At 39.5% G+C, this 21,590-nt stretch overlaps 2 protein-coding genes across 3 annotated transcripts; one reads left to right on the forward strand and one right to left on the reverse strand.

Annotated features, from left to right (window-relative positions):
- The first annotated feature begins 351 nt into the window (after nt 1-351).
- Nucleotides 352-8,868, forward strand: rexo5 (RNA exonuclease 5). 2 transcript variants are annotated; one of them, XM_085458740.1, is made up of 19 exons: nt 352-547; nt 1,130-1,402; nt 1,532-1,658; nt 1,757-1,868; nt 2,055-2,162; nt 2,759-2,847; nt 3,264-3,379; nt 3,545-3,683; nt 3,949-4,043; nt 4,118-4,220; nt 4,300-4,364; nt 5,335-5,422; nt 5,637-5,753; nt 5,835-5,972; nt 6,069-6,161; nt 6,275-6,635; nt 6,724-6,881; nt 7,043-7,156; nt 8,324-8,389. In XM_085458740.1, the coding sequence occupies exons 2-18, from the start codon at nt 1,152-1,154 to the stop codon at nt 7,142-7,144; spliced, it is 2,262 nt and encodes a 753-aa protein (XP_085314866.1). In that variant the 5' UTR covers nt 352-547; nt 1,130-1,151; the 3' UTR covers nt 7,145-7,156; nt 8,324-8,389. The 2 variants fall into 2 exon arrangements, with proteins under 2 accessions (XP_085314866.1, XP_085314865.1); XM_085458739.1 differs by lacking the exon at nt 7,043-7,156 and adding an exon at nt 8,520-8,868 and having other exon boundaries at nt 354-547; nt 8,324-8,433.
- Nucleotides 8,869-11,061: 2,193 nt separating this feature from the next.
- Nucleotides 11,062-21,288, reverse strand: parn (poly(A)-specific ribonuclease (deadenylation nuclease)). Its single transcript, XM_085458741.1, has 26 exons — nt 21,163-21,288; nt 20,840-20,917; nt 20,662-20,741; nt 20,421-20,488; nt 19,227-19,308; nt 18,996-19,056; nt 17,791-17,959; nt 17,563-17,625; nt 17,432-17,470; nt 17,310-17,352; nt 17,145-17,225; nt 16,972-17,028; nt 16,677-16,754; nt 16,495-16,538; nt 16,355-16,397; nt 15,371-15,446; nt 15,171-15,281; nt 15,026-15,095; nt 14,871-14,926; nt 14,451-14,537; nt 14,289-14,363; nt 14,014-14,182; nt 13,764-13,888; nt 13,304-13,361; nt 13,067-13,221; nt 11,062-11,948 (listed from the first exon to the last, which is right to left on the reverse strand). The coding sequence occupies exons 1-26, from the start codon at nt 21,179-21,181 to the stop codon at nt 11,902-11,904; spliced, it is 2,034 nt and encodes a 677-aa protein (XP_085314867.1). The 5' UTR covers nt 21,182-21,288; the 3' UTR covers nt 11,062-11,901.
- Nucleotides 21,289-21,590: the final 302 nt, after the last annotated feature.

Below are 21,590 nucleotides of genomic sequence, written 5' to 3' on the forward strand. Positions count from 1 at the left end.
ATTACAACATGCTTGATGAGGCACTGACGTCGTGTATACTGAGATTGTGGTTGTCTGCATGCCTGTGAGCCAGCTGCTTTTAAAAAGTGCTGTGTTTTTATTGTAGTAACTTTGCTGATTTTCCTGAAGCTTGCCCCTGAAATATGTGCTTCATACAATAATAATTGAAAAAATTGTGAAAAATAACACTGAAACCATTAACAAATAAATCTAAACATTAAATAACAATAACTAAATTAAAACAAAGAAAATTCCCCCTGGAAACTAACTGAAACCAAGCTCAATTTTAAACAAAAAAGTCAAAATGGAATAAAAATTAAGAACTAACTAGAAAATGCTAATCTATAAACAACAATTCTGCTACATGCACATAGCCGTAGCTACTCGTGTTTTATTTTTAAAGTTACAGACAGGAAGTAGTGCTAGTACCTGTTTTTATTTGCACTTACAAGACAAAACTAGTAACACATGCTTTAGCCATGTGTTACTAACTGAAGATATTGGCAGAAACATATAATTTTGGACCAAACCGGACCTATGGCGTGTGGTATTTACACAATTTTACCCTTATTATACATCTCACGCGTATACCGGACTTCAAATTTGATTTAAACTAAAATTTCAGCTAGGTTGAGATTTCCTGTGTAACTGTGACTCTGATATAAATAAACTAACTAACCAGAAAGAGAAGAATAAGAAAGTCGTCCGCTGAACCAGCATTTATGAGCACTTTAATTTGTGAAACTGAACTTTTGTTGATAACAAATGGCTTCGCTGTGTTTTCAGTTCCCCAGCTCTGGGTAATGTGCTGTAAACGTAGCATAGTCTTTCTGTATTTTATTTTGGTTTAAACTGCCTGTCGAAAATACAGTTCAACGAACAATTACCAGCTCCAAAATTAAGTAAACATGAAAATGAAAAAGCTCACTGACAGCGTGTGATTCTTAGCTGTTTTTAATGCCCACAGCTATATTACGGTAGTAACTCTAAAGTTTGAGCTCCAGCTCTACAGAACAAGGCTGCATTGCTCTGCACTTATTTGAACCTACAAACATTGCACATTTAAAAAGGAGCAGCAGTAAATCTTAGCTCTACCCAAACTGAAATATGTTTTTGGTTTGCCTTCCAGTGTAAATATAATTGGCTGGAACATGGAGTCTTCCACAGTTGCAAAGTGCAAAGCAAAGAAAAGGAAAAACAGCACCCACACAGCTCAGGAGGAGGCTAAGAGATTTAAAACTGAACAGCGAGATGATGAGGTGCTGCAGTGTGGACCTGCCTCTTGCTTGCCAAGGGTTTCGATATTGCCTGACTGCCTTCAGCAACCGATCGCCCTGAATGAACTGACAGAGCTGCTGCAGTATGCCGCTCTCGGGAAAGCAGGTGGCATCAAAAAGCCCAGGTAACAGCTGCAGTAGTAATGTGTTATCTACCCCATCAGCTGGTGTCAAAGAGTCCTCAGTAACTCATACTGTGCCGTTATACTCACATAATAATAATAATTTAAAATGTGTTTTTTTCTGTCTACCAGCTGGTGCCGTCTCCGCCATCACAGAAGGGTTAAAGGTGTAAATGTTGTGATTGTGGAGGACCTGACACAGAATCACTTTTACAAACACTACCACTGTCTGCAGCACCTCAGGACCAGCTACACTTCTGTAAGAGGGAAAATAAACACAGCAAATCAAATTATTTATGAGTGAAGTCATATTCGTAGCACTTTAGCAAAAAAATAAATAAATCTTACTTTTTTTAGAGGGTCACCTTCACGCCATCATCTGTAGATGTAGTATCTGGAATCTTTTCCAGTCAAGTTCCCAAACAGGACAGTTTGTCTGTCTCCAAACCAGATGAGGAACTGCAGGAAGGTGAGAATCATGTGATGGATGATGGATTCATTTAGCTCCTATTATCTTTTCTTATTAATATTCATCATATTATTATACTGTAACATTAAGTGAAGAATATTCGATCTCTCTGGTGTTTTTGAGTTTTCATGTAAGGTTTTTGCTCTTCTCTGTACCTGTGTTCACTTTTTCTGTGCACTGGTGCAGCGATGAAGAACCACCCAATCATCACTGTGTTTGGGACCGAGAGGAGAGGACTCACAGCATATGTTCTCACAGAGGATGAGATGATCAAGAATAACTACCCTGTTAAAGGTAAGAATTTTTCTCTTTGTAATATTGTGTCAACTAAGAGTTGACACAATATTACAAATATTACATTTGGTAATAAAAAAAAAATCATGAAATAAGAGATGAGAGGGATCTTTTTTCTGTCGATGCATTTTTTTAATGTTGTCATGGCCATCCAACAAAAAGGAAAAGAAAAATAGATGTTCATACTGGGATCAATCACAATTGTTTCTGTTTTCCATCCTTTTTTTTAATTGCCACTTGGCTTCTTCTTGTTTCTATCTAACACTTTTCTACTCCCAAGGTGCTTTTTACTACAAGCCGTAGCAACCCATTCATACAGAGCTTTATTCTGTGCTCCTGAGCACTGATCTCTGAAGGATCAGGGCCCATTTGGGGTTTAGTGTGTTAAAACAGTAATCTGATATTTTTTAAACTATATCTTGTGACAAAATTACCAAATATTAGATGGAAAAATAAAATAAGCCAACCTGGGGCATTTCAACATGAGTGCTGAGTGGCGAGATTTACTTTGAGCTTTGACCTTGAATATGAGTGGTATGGTGTTGTGTGGGCTCAGCGTCTCCTCCTCACCTGTTGGTTTATTTGTTTTCAAACAGGAATGCCCGGCTTTGAGGAATTTGTGTGTACAAACTGCGCTGACTGTGTGACTGACAGCAGCCCCCTCTTTGGAATCGACTGTGAAATGGTGAGAGACTAAAATATTTTGTCACTTCCCATTTTCCACGATGGAATCAGGTGGCATCACAGAGGTGCAGCTGACAGCTAACAACCTGTACGGCGCTATATTGTGTGGCTGATTTTTGACTTACCCAACACTTTTGAAAACCAGATCCCAGATTAAAAATAAACAAACAAACAAAAAAAAACTGTAGCACTATGTCCATTTCTTTGCCCAGTGTTTCCCAGCAGGGCAGTGTGCCTCTGTAAATAGGAAGCTTCCACTCACATGCCTGTGTTAGCATCTCATTGACTATGCCTATGATAACAACTGCAGCACAAAAGGCATAAATCCATAACATCGATTTGTAGCTTTTTTCCTGCAATTTTTAGTATGATTGAGTTTTTGCATTCACTCACTGTTATGTTTATTTTATGTTTCAGTGTGTAACAAAAGATGGAAAAGAGCTAACTCGTGTTTCTCTGGTGGACGGTGATGGGAAGTGTTTAATGGATGAGCTGGTGAAACCTCCGAACCACATTCTCAACTACTGTACCAAGTACACACGCTTTTTTATGGTCTCGAGTTTTAATAAATTGTTAAGAGTCACATTATGTTTGTACAGGAATCTGTGTCAGTCAGTGTCATATGTTACATCTTATAGAAACATATTCATTGTTCTGTCTGAAATTCTTTCTCCAACACTGCTCGTATCTCCTGATAGATTCTCTGGTATCACACCTGCTATGTTGCAACGAGTAACAACGACTCTGCAGGATGTTCAAGAAATGCTTATTAGGATTTTGCCACATGAGGCAGTTCTGGTGGGCCATTCTCTTGAACATGACCTCATAGCTTTGAAAGTGAGTGATTTCTTTCAAACCTTCTGATGAAGTCATGGCTCACAAAAACAAAATATTAAAACAAAACACTGTGTGCAGGATATTGGCAGCTTTTTAACATTTATCAGAAATGTTAGAACATGATCATCTTGACTCGGCTGAAATAGTACTTTATTCCAGCAGTAATCATGTCCTGTAATTTCAGAGAAAATATCTTAAAAGAAATACTTCAGTTTTGTCATTAACATGAACTGTAAACCATGTTGCGTCTGTGCCCGCCCCGCAGCTCATCCACAAGCATGTAATTGACACGTCACTGCTGTACAAGAGGGAGTGTGGGCGAAGGTATAAGCTCAAGGTTCTGACTGGGATCATACTGAAGTGAGTTCTCGTGTTATCTCTAAATATTTCTGTCCCACTGTGATCGATAACCTAATTTTCCACTCGTATCTCAGGAGGAAAATACAAACAGAAGATATGTTGGGTCATCATCCAACTGAGGATGCTCTGGCAGCCCTAGAGCTGGCCCAGTACTTTATCAAAACAGGACCTCGCCAGGTAGGAAATCATATTTGGAAAAGCACACACACACTCACACACACAGGAATAATCTAACATTTCCTTTGCTTACTGTCAGGTTTTAGAGATTCACTGGAAGGCGCTGTGGAGAGAAACAAGAGAGGAGCCCTCACAGAGTCACAGGTACAACAGTCTCTATATTGTTAGCGTGCAGGTCAGTCTGTAACTTGTGTTTGGGTAACCTTAAAAAGAAAAAAAAAAACATGGGTCTGACTAAAAACGTAAAACACAGTGATCCACTAAGCCATGCTGGGATTACTCATCCAGTCTTTCTTCCTTCGCGTCATGTGTAAACCCCACACACAGCAGAGGGTGTGGGTTTTCTTATAGCCAGGCATTAACAAATTATAAAGTGACCTGATGTAACCTGTAGGTGGAGCAGGTCAGAAAATTAACCTTACTGCGCTCAGATGCTGCCATTATATATAATTTAAGGTCAAATAACTTAAATGACCCTGCTTGTCATTTACTGAGAGAGAGAAGGAGAAAACCCTGAACGAATAAACTCAATCTGCTGCATTCAGCTTCAAGGTGATCGCTGGAGTGGGTGAAACGGAGGAGAAGTGGATGAAATGGAATTGTAGAATAACAAATGTCACTTTAGTGTTGCAGGTCAGGTCAAGTAGTTAATGTCCACATATTTTGGAGGTCTGCTGGGGTGGATTGTCTCATGTTTGCTCTGAGCTGAGTGAACTGTGTCTTTGTCTGGGTTTTTTTAACCTTCAAGTTAAGGCAGTGCATTGCACACCTGAAAATTAAGCACTTGAAGAAATGTAGGTTTTAAAACAGGATGTAAACCTCCTGCAGTAAGCATGTAGGAACTGACCCATGTGACCCACTGTGTTATCTTCAGAGGTATTTAACACACTGTGAAACTATTTGCAATCGGCCTCCTGATCTCTGTAATCTGTTTTTGTCTTGTTTTGGATCTCTTTCCATCCAGTGGCCTCAGCTACCAGCTAAGACTGACCAACTTTATGAAAGTCTGAAATGAGAAAACAAATTTAGGCATTAAAGTCGTCTCAGAATACTGTGGATGGATTGAGTTGTTCACCTGCTGCTGACAGGTCCTCTGTCTTTCCTTCTTGTGCAGGTTTTCTGACGTGCTACACGCACTTGGACGTTCAGTAGCCTTTTTAGGAAAAGATTCCAGTCACAAGCAGTGTAACTCAGACAAAGAGGTAAGAAGTAAGGTGATGTCTCTTGTGTCTGTAATGAAACACTCGACTGAACCCCCCAAAGCTTTTTAGACGTTACTGACTCCTTCTCCAGTACATGTGAAAGTATTGGTTCATTGTTTTTCTTTCATATTTACCCTCACTTTCCTCTTGTAAACTCTTCCTGCTTTGCTTCTGCCCAATTACACCTAACTCATTATGCACCGCCCCCCTCCAGGTGCTTAAATCTTTCCGAAATCTGAAAGCGCAGCCGTTCTTCTCCGTCCTTCAGTTTTCCACCTTGTCAAACCATCTGAAGAGTTACTTCCCTCATCAGGAGCGGCACCATCAGATGGTGAGGCTTTTCGCCAGCGCTTTGTATCATTTTGAAGACATTCGCTTGCTTGTATTTACTCTGTCTATTTATTCCCTGCAGACTTGCTCAAGACTTCAGGACATGTGCGTAGTGTTTGCTGGGCCGTTCCCCACAGGCTTCTCTGATGGAGACGTGAAGCAGCTGTTTAGTTTCTGCGGAGCCGTTCGAAAAGTCAAGATGTTGAACACAGTGGTCAGGGTGTGCATCGCTTTCATTGTTTCACCAATTCGCTATAAAACCAGAGCTGCGAAATTCTTCACCGTTGCTTGAATGCTTAAGTGTTTGATCTCCCAGGTACACGCAGAGATTGAGTTTGAGTTGCTGGAGGGAGCGATGCTGGCGGTAAAAACTCTGAATGGCCTTAATGTGCTCGGGCAGAGTATAAAGGTAGCTCTCTTCCTTTTCCTTTTTTTCCCATTTGCTTCTGTTATTTATTCCCTTTGTGCTGCAGTTAGGCCCACATTTATGCAGATTATCTCCAACTACTTGTTATTTTCTAGGTACAGAGGCCGGTGTGTGAGTCAATGCTAGATCTGGACGTGACTCTTAAAGCACTGATGGGTGACGCTCTGAATGCCCGTCACCTCTACGCTGTTAAAATGAACCACAGTATGACTGAGTGCATCAGCACTTCCACAAAAGTTAATGGGCATGCGTCAGATGCTGAATGCTTAGATGTCACTCTTGTGAAAACAGTAAACGGGCTACTTCCTGCTAAAATAAACAAATGGTTGCATCTCAATACCTCTAAATCTGAACTGTGTGAGGAGTCAGTCAGAGAGACATTTGGCCACTTTGGCACAGTTAAGAGAGTCATCCTATCTGCCAAGCCTAAAGAATCCACAGGACATGCACGCATAGGTAAGGTGAAAACTACATTTATCACGCGTTGCACGTGCTGTGTGGGACGTTTGCATACACTTCAGAGTCTAACGTGTCCGGCTGTCAGTGTTTGTGAATTCAGAGGACAGACGCGCAGCGCTCAACTCTTCTGAGGATCTGTGGAAGAAGAACTACCTCATCTGTCCATCGCTGACGCCGGTCCATTTGCCTTCATGGGTTGGAGCGGAGATTAAGGAGACAACCCACAGGCACAGCAGCGCTCAGGTAACGAGTAGATTGTTGTGATTCCAGTAGGTTATCGTTCTTTTTTTAACCCTTTATCACCCGTGTTTGACACAGGTTGCCTGGACTTGTTTCATAATTTTGGCTGTAAAAATGACAAAATAATTCTCATCTTTTTGGAACCATTTGAATTTTCTTTCTAGCCAAAAATGGTTGAGAGGGAAGCCAATCAAAAAGCTGACCTGAAAGTGAGGGGAGTTAAAACGACCTGTTTTCAGAAAGCGCGTGAACTCGGGGCCTGCTAACAGGGCAGAACTGTGAGTCATGCAAAGCTACTCCAGTCAAGTCAAGCATAAAAATGTTGATCTGGAAATGTGCACAAAAAGGTCTCATTTGAAATGTTTGGGTTTTTTTTTCCAAGGCTCTGAATTCAATACTGTTGTTTTCTTTGAACAAGTATTTCAACCATCCTGGGTCATAACGCAGTTCTGTTGTGTCATCCTATAAAAATCCCAAATAAAAAGGGAAAAAGGAAAGGCTACACCAAGAAGAAACATCACACACAGATGACTTCACTAATTAAGAATATGACCAAAAATATAATATAGTAAAGTCTTACAGAAGAATTTGAATCTGTTAGTTACTTTTATTCTTTCCTATCTGCACACTTTCTGAACGTGTGGTCAGGTTTTATTGAGTTGAAATGTGACTAGTAATTAATTTCTCCCTCCTGTGGAAAATCAAACTGATCCCAGAATTCACACAGCGTGTCAGCACCTCAAAAGAGAAAAAAGAAAACACGTCATGAATTCTAAATAACTCTGTAGAGCGCAGGGATAAAACTGCAGCCTTGAGCTCACAGTATATCAGGGTTACTCTGAGCAGAGGCCAAGTGACAGCCCCACTGGAGTTTGTTAAATTGGATTTAAGAGTACGAGAAACAGAAAGCTGGATAGTGCTGGGACCATGATTATCTTTAGATGCTTAGCTGGCACGATCTTACAAATACAGATCCCCATGGTGAGCGTGATAAGCTGCTACGTTTAACGAATGGAGTATGATGGATGTCATCATGTGGTTTCAGGATATCTCCGTGTGATTGGTTGATATAGATAGTGCTGCATTGTGTTTTTTTCTTTTATAAGAATCCAATCTCAGTATAGGTTCATTTCCTGTAATAGTTATGCTGCAATATGTTTGTGCAGATGACTGCGCCTGGCTCTGCTGGAGGTTTCTTCCTGTTAAAAGGGAGTTTTTCCTTCCCACTGTCGCCAAGGAGCTTGCTCATAGGGGAATCATATGATTGTTGGAGTTTTCTTGCAATAAAAAGCACTTTGAGGCAATTCCTGTTGTGATTTGGAGCTATAAAAATAAAATTGAATTCAATTAGGAGAGCTAAAAGCATCTTTGGTAATTAGATTTTTCAGAATATTATTGATGTACAGAACATGTATAATGATGACTCTTATGTTTTATATGCGTAGGAACAGCAGATGGATGTCGTGATGAGGAAGCTAGACCGCTGCCTGCAGAAGCTCTTCAGATTCCTCCCGGCTGGCACCTTGTCTGTGGTTGTGTTGCTCGGACACGCCAGGTGAGAACCCCGCAGCGTCTCTGCCTCATTCTGCCCTCCAGTCATACATTTCTGAACCATTTCCTCCCTGTTTTTCCTCCCCCTAGCACAAATGGTCACCTTCCCGGCTTGTGTCTAATGGAAGTCAAGCAAGATTATTGAGGAGATGGAGCTGTCGGCTCCAGGATGCCTGAACCTGTGTCACCTGGATCAAATGAAATCTGTTCAGTAAAGTGAAACCTGAAGGTGTTGGGTTTTACTGAGACTTGCTCTACCTCAGGAATTGCTTTTTTAGTTTTGTGTAATGCGGCAAGTTTTTTTTATGGCCTTGAAATAATCAAAGCTGCAAACTAAGATTTGCCTTTAGTGTGTGGATCTAAATTGAAGAACTCCATACCCTAAGGGTATAATAAAAATATGATGGTTGTCATTCCATGAATAAACAATATTTATACATTAACCTGGCTTCATGTTGTGGTACAATGATAGAAAATGAAGAAAACAACTTGGGAGTCTCATTTATGAGGGGAAAACATGCAGAGGGATTATGCTGTATGTAAAAGGAAGATGGAATGATTTCCACGAATGTAATGCTTGAATTAAATACAAAACACATGAATATTATTGTGCTTAGAATATAGGAACTTTGAATTTGGATGTTGTACTTAAAAGGGATTACATTTACAGACTAAAATTACACATTAAAGCAGTTCTGCTGCGACTGAGTGCAAACATTTATAAGCCAAACCTGCGTATAAATATAAAGGTCATTGCATATAAAATCAATCAGTGCTTCTTATCTGATTCCCTCAGAGATAGCTGATGTTTTTGTGATACAGAAACTTTAGCATATTTAATCAAACCATGCACGTCTGAATTGCAGGTCCTACAGTACAAAGTATGCTGCGATATTTCTTTGGAATATATCCACACGAATATTTAAGGGTTGAAAAAGGCTGGGCATCAGTGCATGACTGATCGAGGCCCTGCTCTGTGGATGTGTGTGAGAACCTCTATCAGGATGTAAAATTGTTTAATCAGTGTTGTATGTTCAAAATAATAGATCCCAGAATTAATACAGAACATGTAAGCGCCAATGCAGTTTCTTCATTTAACATTTGCAGGATTAAAGAAATGATTGTTTTAGAAGAAATCACAGCTAGAAAAATGACCCTGGTATCAATATAGGTATGGAAATGCCACTAATCACAAATATATCCATCCATCCACTTTCTTCTGCTTAATCTGCTGTATGGTGACACGGCCCTTGAAAATGTGCACAAAATGAACTTTTTGTAGTATTCTCCAGTGAATTATCAGAAGATAAAACAGTCAGGATACCAGTGCTTGTTTGCGCTCTGTGCAGAGGTGCCGCTTCCCAACAGGAAAAGGCTTCTCACCAAAACAGTGGTGAGTGGATTAGCTAAAAACTATAAATATATTAATATAATGGGCTGCATAGTGGTTAGCACTGTTGCCTCACAGCAAAAGGGTCACTGGTTTGAATCGACCATTTGGCCTCTGTGTGTGTAGTTTGTTCTGAATGGTTGTCTGCCTCTGTGTTGGCAACAGATTGTCGAGCTGCTCAAGGTGTACTCCACCTCTCATCCTAAGGTAGCTCCACCGCTCTGAATTGCATAAATAGAACAGAATTCAATTCAATTCAATAAAACTTTATTGATCCTGAAGGTTGACCCCAAAGGAAATTGTTTTATTTTATTTTTTTCCAATTCATGCATGGATATTACATATGACGCTATGTAAATGCAGCCAGTAGGGAAGAGGAACTCCCACCAGTATCACATTATTTCTTTTCTACACTTTGATGTTCAGCATTAATTAATTTAGCCAGCAGGGTAGTAATCTCTTTCATCAGGGTCAGATCATTTATGATGTTAAAAGGGACAGGATGGTCTCCCTGTGACTTTTTACCAAACGCCTCAACAAACAATCATGTCACAGACGTTACACTGCTGCGCTTTTAATTCCAGTCTAATATATTCCATGACGCTGATGTCCAACACTTTGGATATATAACTGATTTAACTGTGTTCTCAAACAGAGCTCAAATGTGTTTAAAAAAGTGGCACCTGTTCTTAAAAACCCAAAAGACATATTCAATACAGTGCCATGTACTTAAAGAATGAAGGCACAATTTTGTAAGGCTTTAACACATGTTCTGGAAAAAACAAAACAAGGAAAGAAAACAAACAACCCCTCAACTGATTCTGAAAGCCTCGTGGGATTTGAATGATTTTGTATTTTAAAGATCTGCAAGCTGGACAGATAACACAAGAATCGGGAATCAACACAACTCTCAAGTTTCCATTTAGGCTCCAGAATTTCCCATCTTCCCCCTCTGGGAGCAGTTTCAAGCCTTCCACCACCCCAGCATCCTCCTATAGGCTGCGGGGGTGTATACACAGAAATTGAGTGCAATATTTAACAACGTGGGAGGATCTTGAAGCCAAGTCACCAAATTAAATTCCTCTGCTATAATAAATAATTTCAGGCATGTTTTCCATTCAACAACATCAAAAATAATCAGAAGTAGTCAATTTAATCATGAGGAATGTTTAAAAAAAAAAAAAAAAAAAAAAAAAAAAAAAGTCTATTTAACAATTGTTTAAGAAAATGAGACAAAAACAATTAGTAAGAAACATTCTTTAATTTTTTCCCCCTTTTCCAAGGAAATATTCAAGGATTTTTAAACTTTCTCATACAAAAATGTATACGTCATTTTAACGCTTACACCTTTTGCATTAGAACATACTCAGACAGCTGAAGGTTGACACGGTTACAAAACATTCAACACAAAAAGGTAAAGAAAAATCATTTCTGTACAAGAGAGAAAAAAAAAAAAAAAAAAAAAAAAAGGAAATATAAGCACCTCTCATTACTTTTTTAAAAATGGAAAAAATATTGGACTGCATTAAAATACTAAATAACCCTGACTTTGTAAACTATAGGACCTGTCAAGTGGTATATCTCACAATTTATGACTCACAGGGATACAAAGACGGGAGAAAAATGTACATGTCCCTCACATGCATAAACTCTCACACTCACAACTCACACTCACAAAAATAAGACTGACTACAGGTATCCATCATTAAAACGTGTAAATGTTTCCAAAGTGACAACGTGGATGTGGTGGCAGATACCAGTCTGAACACATCAGAGAATAAATGAACAATAATTTCGATATTAAAGATCTGGTGGTACATCTGTGTGTGTTTACCCAGAGGAGTTGCCTGCTCCTCTGATGTAGGATCAAAATATGGCAGCTGCTGTTATGGCTTGTGTTCTCTGTCAGTAGTCCAGTTATGTAGCTTGGCTGGTAGCTATGGACACGGTATCCACAGCTGTTGGATGAACAAATGAATATAGTACTGTACGACCTTGAAGGAGAATATCCCAAGTGCTTAGGAAGAGAGACTGTGCAGGAGCCCAGTATGAGACAGCGGCCTCTACATGCTTCACCTCTCGCTACCAGACTTCTGGGACTTCGAACAGCGTTGGTGTAGATTCAGCACCTGCACAGGAGAGATGCACATTTTCCACATGACTGAAAAAACCCAACAACTTGCTCCCAGTGTCTACATTCACCAGGTCATATTAAAACAGTATATGATAAATGTACAGTTTTATTTTTTACCGTTAGTCCTCCCCTTCCTTAAACTGCCATGTAATCCCTTACTAACATCCTCAGGCTGTTGTGAACCCTTAGATTCTCACCTAATTTGAGCTTTCACAAATGAGACTCCCAGCAACAAAGAAAAGAAAGAAAGAAAAAAAACAAAACAAAAACAAACTATAGTCCAAGTATATTTGGTAACTATATTATTTCTATGAGATCAACTACAAGCAGATCTCCTTTGTCAAGTATTCCCTACCTGACTCCCACCATATTCCAGTTTCTCCCAATTCTCTGGAATGTCAAAAAGATGGCATAAAGGAACATAACACAAAAATACTGGCACCCTCAGTGCCATTTCTTGGCCTCCTGCAATATCAATTTCATAATCCTACGTCACCCAGTGTAAGTTATTGCATTCACAGGATTTTCAGAAAAATTGACCTCTGACCTTGAGGTCAAGGCCACTGGGATTCGAACTTGCCTGAGATTTTTTTAGTAGATACACCTATGGTCTCACTCTGAAACTCCTATTTTGCCCTGTTCAAGTTAACACACACACACTTTTAGGTTGTGGCTAATCAATGTATGTTGAGAAGATATTTAGTTTGTCTTATTCTTATCTAGGATAAAAGAAGGGAGTACAGTTAACTTAGGAAAGGGCACAGCTAAGCAGATTTTAGCTACACATCTTTATATTTGACAACACTACAAAGAGCCCAAAGCAGTGAGTCAGCCTGAATCTGACCTGGTCCTGTTTTTTACTTCCAGAACATCTAAATGTGACGATGAACCATTATTTAATAAATAAAGAAGAAAAAAAACAAAAAAAAAACAAAAACTAAAAACCACATGAGGAGAATCTTTGTTCCAGGCCTGCAAGTAGGTTAATGGACCGGTAATAAATCCGCTTGGCATCTTTCTTGGCCTTAAGACAACAATTCTGATGGCTAAAGATCCAAACGGGACACAAAAAAAAGAAGGTTAATGGACCGGTATCAAAAAACTAAAACGCACCTTCAGATTTCTTTTTCTTTTGACCCTTCCTCTTGTGTACTGTTGGAGTTTGTTGCCAAGGGACAGTCCCATCAGCGTCATTGCCTGGATTTGTACCCTCTGGGCTTTTCTCATCATCAGGGGCTGGACTTAGCCCAGGTGAATCTGATAGATCCCTGCAGAACACAGCAACCATAAGAGGCTTAAATCACAACAAACATGACAGTGTCAGCATAAATGATGGCTGCTTTTACTTACGTCGTCTTCAGCCATCCCTCGGATGTCTTACTCTCGACAGCTTTAGTATTTGCCGCATCTAGGAAACAGTGACAACAGTGCACAAGACCCAAGATTGTAGTTCAGAGTATTCATTATCATTTAATGGGACACAGCGTGTGTGTAGAAAATGCATTAAGACAGAGCTTTTATTAGTATATGCACTCCCTCACTATTCACCATAAATATCTTTGGGAATAATGTCATCAAAGTCATTTGACATCTCTGCTTTGGAGCAGGTCAATATTAATAAAATTACACTAATCTAGCGCTAGAGTACCCAGGCTTGCTTAACTTTAACTCCTTGGCAGTGATTATCATTCACCATGCCACCTGCTCTCATCCTCTACCAAGTACTTTCCTAGGGGAATCCTGCTGCATACTACCAAACAGAGAAAAAACAAAACAAAAACAGTACAGATGAACACACGTATTCACACACCATCAGTTTTCATCTTCTTGGTGCCTGTGGTATCAGGATAAGAGTAGTGACTCCAGCCATCTGTAATTTGAGCATCATCAGCTCCCTGCTCTCCCTGCATGGGACTGATGCTTCGCTTCCTCATCCTACAACAGCAGAATATTTCATGTAAACACAACCTGTGAAAATCTGAAGAAAATACTACAGAAGAGAAAAATGGACAGAATTTCATCAGGAAATGTACAACGTGAAGCATTCATTGCACGAGTACCTGGAATATCCAAACGCAGAAGTGGTGGAGCAGGTGTAGTGAGGCTTCACCCAACTGTCTTCTCCCCATGTTTTGGTTGTCTGCTTCTCCTTTTCCTGCTGCTTTCCCTGGATGTACTCTGCATATGTCTGGATCTTGTAGCTCTCTGCATAGCGGCTGGTGTTCATAGCTGTGTTTAAATTAAAAAGAAAAAAAAAGAAAAAAAAAAAGCACAGTTTGAAACATTTATGAAAGACTATTTACTACTTTGTGATTAGCTAAAGCGTCACACTCACCTATCTGTACCTGGTCCGTCTGACTTAGGGACACAAAGGCAGACGTGTCATCTATCCATGAAACCTGGATGTTCCCTGAGTAGATAAAGAGCAGAGGGTAAATTATAAAGAATTGCTAATATCCGTTTAAAAGCAGAATTAATGGGCTAAATTGTGACATACCAAAGGCACTAAAGAGCTGGTAGAGGTCACTAGTCTTCCATTCTTTTGGGAAGGTGACGTACAGGACATGGTCTCTCTTGGGTTGCACTGTGCAAGAAGAAGGGAAGAAAGACAAACATGACGTGGACGAGCTGCAGTTTGAATTTGTACCAAGCATATTTTATGTTTGAAACTTAACTTTGTATTGTGTTAGGGTGAGTCTAACAATATTTAAGCTGTTTCAGTTTATTTTGGTTTAATACCGCCGCAGCTCTAAGAAATGCTCAAAATTTAACATTTGGTCTGTAAAAAAACAAAACAAAACAAAACAAAAAAATAAATAAATAAATAAAAAAAACACTTTGGAATTAGTGAGTCCAAACCAAGATAATATAATAGACCATTAGTGACAGTCATGTTGCGTTGCAGTACTTTACTCACAATCCGGTCCTGTGATGTTGAGGTAGGGTATATCTATAATCCTCATCAGAAAAAGCCTTAATAACAGAAAACAAGTATTAAAAAGGTTTTATTAAAATAAAAATGTAAATCAAAATAAAACACTTAAAGCAAATCAAATCTATGAAATCACTTACTTATTGAAGAAAGGCTCAATTAATTTGGAACGAGCTGAGATGTATGCTTTGGGCGGAGTCAAGAAAGAACCTGTAAAGGGAAACGCCAAGTTTAAAATCAAATATCTGAACTGAAACTTTCTGTGTGAAAAGAATCAGTGATTACCCAGATAATTGGCCATGGCGATGAAACAAAGGCCAGTGATGTAGGCATCATAACCCGCCTCATGGAGCTGCTCCTGGGCTGTGTCATAGCTGGGGAAGCCCTCTGCTGTTTCTGAGAACAGCAGCACAGAGACAAAAGTGTGTCAGCGGGGTTTCTGGACAGTCACTGCATTTCAGACAGAGTCTGCTTTATTTACTCACCAACTTGTGGTGACTTGAAGGGGCTCTCCTTCAGCTGCTTCTCCAACTCTGCCAGAGAAGTATTTGTGATCAACTCCTGAAATGTAAAAGAACGTGCAATTATCGCCCTGATCACTTATAATTTACAACAAATCACAAATGATATCTTCAGTTGATTGAGGGCTCTAGCCACTTGTACCATCACATTATAATTAGACCCAATTACAAAAACTGTCTTAATAAGCCCTACTTAAAATCATAATCAGCTTGTGGTCAAGTTTGTTGACACCAGAGAAATTAAGGCACGGGAGCTCTTAAAGTACTTACAGAGCAGCGGGAATTTACAGGTTGACACAGATTTAGTGGACACTAATCTCAAACAACCACATCACAGGGATGTGGGGGTGACATGTTTGATGTCAGAAGCTTTTTGTTTCCATTTGTATTTTGAGCTCTCTTGACTAACTGGATATCAGCAGAATTCTAACTGTGTAGGCAAACGTTATTATTAATGCTACTGTTACTACCAAAACTGCAGGTCAGCACAACAGCAATATAAATCATACTGGCACTTGTTTAGAGTTCGGGCAGGATAACCCAGAAATGTTGAAGGTGTCGCCACTCAGGACTTAGCAGGCAATGCAGCCATCATACTGGGTAACAGTGTTAACCTTTCAGGGAGACTGTTGCCCTTAGATGAAGACTTCAAAGTAACTGCCTACATCCAGGAAAAAAAAGTCTACATGAAGCAGAAGACGAATTGAATTTTGAACACTGTCCAATTAAGACTGAGTTTTAAAAATAGGAAATTGTAGCCTAGATATTGGCTGGCTGTAGCAGAAGGCCTGAAAAATGGGCCTCATGAGGGTAAGTCAGCAGTTCAGCTGATGGGTTCACAGATGGAAAGTAAACAAAACATAAATTAGTGTTACCCCACCCCCATCTTTTCAATACATCTTAGTGACCAACAGCGATCCACTAAAAGCACTTAAGCAAATGATTTACCTTAAATGGCTGAGTGGAAGCCATCAATTTGGTGTCTAGAAGTCTGCAAGTGAATAAATCAATCAATTAAAGCAAACAAATAAAAAAGTAATGCAAAACCCCTGCTGTAATGACAAAAACCCCAAATTTAACAACATTACCTTGGGAAGACGCACATTGTAACTTCTTTAAAGTCTTGAATATCCTTAAAAAAATAAAAAAATATAAATAAATAAAAGAGTACCACCTTAAATAATGCATACATCTCATACCAAGCTTGAAATTGCCATTTCTTGTACCGAAAATGCATTTTAGCTCCATATTTAAAATATGCAAAACATACCTCAGGCAGAGGGCAGTAAAACTGATGGATGGTGTGCATCACATCCAAGAGCATGTTGTGGCCGACAACCAGTTTACCCTGCAAGTCAGAAAGAGTGGTTCTGTAAATGTCACATTTATGGGCGCAAATTTAAAAACCTTCTAAAAACAAAAAAACAACAACAACAAAAAAAACAAAACGCAACACTATAAAAGAAATTCTTTAACAAACAAAACTTTGCTCACAAAATTGCATGTTGGTATAAAGCCTCAGTCTATATTTGTGTATAAATCTGTAAGTGAAAAACTAGACTTACAGACTTTGAGATGGCATGGATGACTCTGGAGAAACCAACAGCGTCATTTAGCTCCTCCTGTCAGGGGGAGGTGATTCAGTTCGGTTAGTTTTATAAATGCATAAAGCTACAACATGTTTTTCTGAATTTCATACAAGCTTGACAATTAGCACAAGAAACATTTGATAGCTTGCCTGCTCTTTCTCTAGTTTCTGCTGCTCCCTCCGCTTCCTCTCCTCCTCGTCAACTTTACTGATTTGTATGTATCGCTCCTTCTGCAAAGACACAAATATGTATTTTCAAATGTTCACAAAACAGCAAAAAGTGAAAAAACAGCTTCAAACAAAATATAAGCATACCTTTTCTGTTTCCACAGTTTCCACGTGCAGGCCCTTTGGAAACCTGTAGGAACAAGACAAATGTTAATCTTTAAGCCAAGCAAGACCGTCAGAGCAAAGACAGGGCTTTAAGCAACACTCACTTCCAGTTCAGCGTCTGGTATATCAGCTTTCGCTGAAATCTGGAAAGCAAAAGTAGAAATAAAATGAAATTTACATGGTGAAAACAAAAGTTTGGGTTAGATGCAGCTTTTCTAGAAGAGTGTCCAGTTACCCAGTGCATGGTTCCAGGTCCAAAGTCTTCTCAGAGTTAACCATGAGGGCCTCAACCTTCTCGCTGTAGTGGAAACAAAACAAAATGATTGTAGAGTATTCAAAAGCAAACAACGTTTCCTTTGTGGCTTCCTTGACCAATACACCACCAAGGACATCAACCAAAAGCTAAAACATGATCAAAGAACTCATTTGATGCTGTAAAGAAAACAACTGAAGCAGCACTTACACAACTTTGTTGATGAAATCTTTATGTTCCTCAGGTACATGTGAAGAGCCTTTGGAGGATGATGGGGAGATAAAGGATGGTGTCCCTACACCATTGGCATGCTGATTCCTCCTCTCCTCTGTCTGCTCTCTCAGCTGGGCTTCCTCTTCCTGATTTAGGTAGGGGATTCCTTTAAAATACCACAAAGCCTCGTTTTTAAACTTTGCAGTGACCTGGAGCTTATTGTGCAGCGTGTACAAACATGGAATGTGTATCCAGATGAGGTTTAATGCACGTAATATAATGCAACCGATTCATCCCAACTGCATTTGTGGAAGGCCAGGTAGCAGCAGTCACGCTATTGTGCACTGCTGGTCCACTGCTTGCCTGGGACGTGCAATGTTTGTTGACAAATCAGCCGTCTGTGCCAAACTAATTTGCACATTGAGATTAGATGAAATTGCAGGCGCACAATTGAGACAGAAAGAATGCAACGTGAAAATAGAGAGAGACCCACAGGTTGTTGATTAACATGATTCAAGCAGGGTTCACTGGGCGTAAATGGGGCATAGTTGTAATGTGTGGTTTGTGCTCTGGAGTGTGCGCTAAGCCACAAGAAAAAGTTTCAGCAATGGGCCACATTCACAATGTGCACACAAACATTTGTACCTGAATTTGTTCGTACTCGATGAATGAATTGAAGATGACCGCAGACCATACAGATAAACAGATGAAGATTTAGCAGTCTAAGAAAATGTACTCACTTCTTTCAAATGAGCACTGATTTTACTACAACATTGTTACAGCTTTCTAAAATAACCATAAACCAAAAGAAAAAAAAAATGCTCAGAATTAAATACGATTCATTGAGTAATACTATAAAGAATTCAACACAAATTCTTTGCTTCCTTTAACACGAAGGCTTCCATTTATATTGTAAAAGCCTGCTGATGTAGAATGATTCTGATTCACTAACATACCCACGGTGGCAAGAAAACTGGCCAGAGCACATGGTTCATAAATCTGATGGCAATTTTGTGCGTGCACATCACCATAACTGCTATAAAGTAGAAGCAGAAAACCCTTTATAGCTTTTATGAGTAATTATATATCAAGTATAGAGGCCAAGTAATCACAGTGAGCTTCCATTTTAAGATTTTTGTATAACAATAGATATCTAGAACTGCTTTTTTTTTTTTTTTTTTTTTTTTTTTTTTTGCACTCACCGTGACAGAACACCTTGTTGAAGTCAAATCCCTGACTGGCCAGGAAGTCGATACTGGAACTCTGAAATGACAAAATGTGTTTGTGTTAATACTGTTATTAAAGCTTTCTGCAGCTGAACCAGCATTTCATGAAGCACCATTTTTAAACCATCTAAATCTCTCTGAATCCAAAAGGTCATATCCCAGTTGCTTATTAAGAAGCAATTCAATAATGTGGGGAACAATACTCACTTGACAGATGAACTTTATGTCAGGAGATGTCCTGTTGAACGGTTTAGGGAATATATAAAAGTTAAAGGGCTTTGTGATGTACCTGCAGAGAAAGGAAATGGGGAGGAGAAATAATTTAAGTTCCTGGGAGTTTATTGCAATAACCTGCAGAAATATATATGGTTCAAGCACTTTACATCTTTTAAGCACCACAGGGAGACTGGGCCCCAGTTATATATTGCTACAATGTCTTGCATTACTGACAAATATTTTGCAAGGTATACAGACACACACATACACAAAAATTACAGTGTCTTCAGAACCTGGATTTAACATTATCTCACATGCACAAATGCACAGAGAATTGGTTTAAACTGTATGCATCACAAAAGTAAACCAAACAATGGCTCAAAGATAGATTTTTGGACCAAAGGCCAAAATAGGACATCAACCTCCTTGTAAGTAGAAATAAACAAGGAAAACTAGGAATAGCATACATTAACGAATTAATAAAAAATGCCTGCACCCATGTCAATCTATGAGATTCTGGCTACACTCTGCAAGTAGTTGATGTGAATACTCGCTTATGCAATCAGCAACTGGCATTGGCCAGTTTCCCTGATTTATCATGGTTATTCTCTGTATTACCACAAAGAGAAGCTGGTCACGCAACAGCAGACTGGCTTCATCTTTTATTGCCATATTGATGCACCAGAGTTTGAAGACAACACCTGACTGAGTGGTCACAGGCCTGGTCCCCACCTTTAAAGTAACCATATCAAAAGCGACAAGCCTAATATTACTGGACACAGTTGCTCTAATTTTGGCCTCCAACCACCTCTTTCCCTAAACAGATTATGATAATGTGTCTAGAAACTGCACTGTCCCAGACCCTCATTTGAAATGGTACAAGGCAATGGGCATGTAGTAAGCCTGGAGGCTTTTGGGCCTAATTGTGGGCAGTGATCCATTTCATAATCCGGCTTTAAGTGTGAGAATGCCCAAGGAGGAGAATATCAGTAGATAAGTCTGAATCTAAAACAGTATGCCTACACTTGACCAGAGGCCATCTGTGGTTTATGCATTATGGTGCACTTCAATGTAAAGGACCAGACCCCAGCAAACTAATGGGAGTCCAGTAGCTGATTAGTTATTTTTGTGTTTCACCAATTAGAATAACACATTTACTGTATTCAACAAACAGACACCACTCACTTTGACTTTGCCTGGTCGTACTTGAAGGTACACAAACCAAACTGGAACAAGAGGAAGTCCATGGAATGCTGCAGGCATGGAGAGAAACACATGTTAACACGTTCAAACGATAAACGGAAAAGTGAAAGTGTTCAAGCTACTGCAGGACCATAAAAGAAGTAGAGGTTCCAACTAGAATTGTGTGTATGGAGGTTGCAGTATTATTTAATATGCATAAACTGCGTTTCTCAACGTTGCTAACCTTTTTAAGCTTCGTGTATCGCTCTTCCGGTGTGTCCAGTCCATTGGTTAGTGCACTGACATTAGGACCGTCGCTTATCCCTTTAAAATAAACAATTAAAAAAAAAAAAGAAGTCAGTTTCCACATATAATGCTGGGAACTTCAATACCAACGTCTGCTACAGCTCTGACACGGATACCTGAAAATTCCCCATCGATGGCAAGGAAGTCAGCCTCTTCTATCGCGCTGTACACAGTGTTTAAGCAGTCTTTATAATCTGAGAGAAGGAAACAGTCAGTCAGTATCAGAATGCTAGCGCAATGCTAGCCAGCAGTTGAACACACTGCAGCTATCAAGCTAGCTGGGTAGCTCGCTCGCAGGCAGCACTCACGCTGGGATGTTCATTTTCAGTCTGCTCAGTACTGAATATCTGTCATACCACTAGTCTATTTCATCCTATCGTGAAATGTATGGTGAGACAAAAAGTCCGTAAATCGCTGAAAACGGTGTCTGGCTACTTACTTTTCCGTGTAACCTCCATCCCTACACAATGACTGGACCCGGCTGACAGCTACGGTTAGCTAGCCTTCGTCAACTGGCTTTTAACCCGTTTGACATACACTTCCGGCGGCGGTGCCGCAGCACGAAGTAACGCTGTCGCGGTCATGCATCTTTGTAGCTTTTGAGCTGAAAGAGATTTAATTGACAATTATAAAAGGACAATATTTAAAATAAATGTTCCATTTTTTTCATGAAACCTTTGGGGCATGTTTATAGAGTAACACTTAAAATACGATTTTGCAATTTATTGCAGCTATCCAGTTATTTTCCTTAATTTTAACGCTGTTGACATTTCCGTTTAAAATTCCATTTCTTTTTCATTTTTAATATTTTTCTCTAAAGTTGAAATAGATTTTTCACATAAAAAAAAATCCTACCAGAAGGAAATC

The sequence above is a fragment of the Copadichromis virginalis genome, linkage group LG6, assembly GCF_057382275.1.
Source record: "Copadichromis virginalis isolate Kocher_CV1m ecotype Utaka linkage group LG6, C_Virginalis_male_GT1.1, whole genome shotgun sequence".
Lineage (NCBI taxonomy): Eukaryota > Metazoa > Chordata > Actinopteri > Cichliformes > Cichlidae > Copadichromis > Copadichromis virginalis.

Excerpts from the sequence above, each read along its gene's own strand:
- rexo5 (XM_085458739.1), top strand. The coding sequence starts at position 1,152 with ATGGAGTCTTCCACAGTTGCAAAGTGCAAAGCAAAGAAAAGGAAAAAC. Across the intron at positions 4,365-5,334 it reads GAGCCCTCACAGAGTCACAG|GTTTTCTGACGTGCTACACG; the intron begins GTACAACAGTCT and ends CTTCTTGTGCAG. Across the intron at positions 5,754-5,834 it reads AGGAGCGGCACCATCAGATG|ACTTGCTCAAGACTTCAGGA; the intron begins GTGAGGCTTTTC and ends TATTCCCTGCAG.
- parn (XM_085458741.1), bottom strand. Across the intron at positions 17,471-17,562 it reads GACCTGGAACCATGCACTGG|ATTTCAGCGAAAGCTGATAT; the intron begins GTAACTGGACAC and ends TTTGCTTTCCAG. Across the intron at positions 13,222-13,303 it reads GAGGGATGGCTGAAGACGAC|GGATCTATCAGATTCACCTG; the intron begins GTAAGTAAAAGC and ends TGTGTTCTGCAG.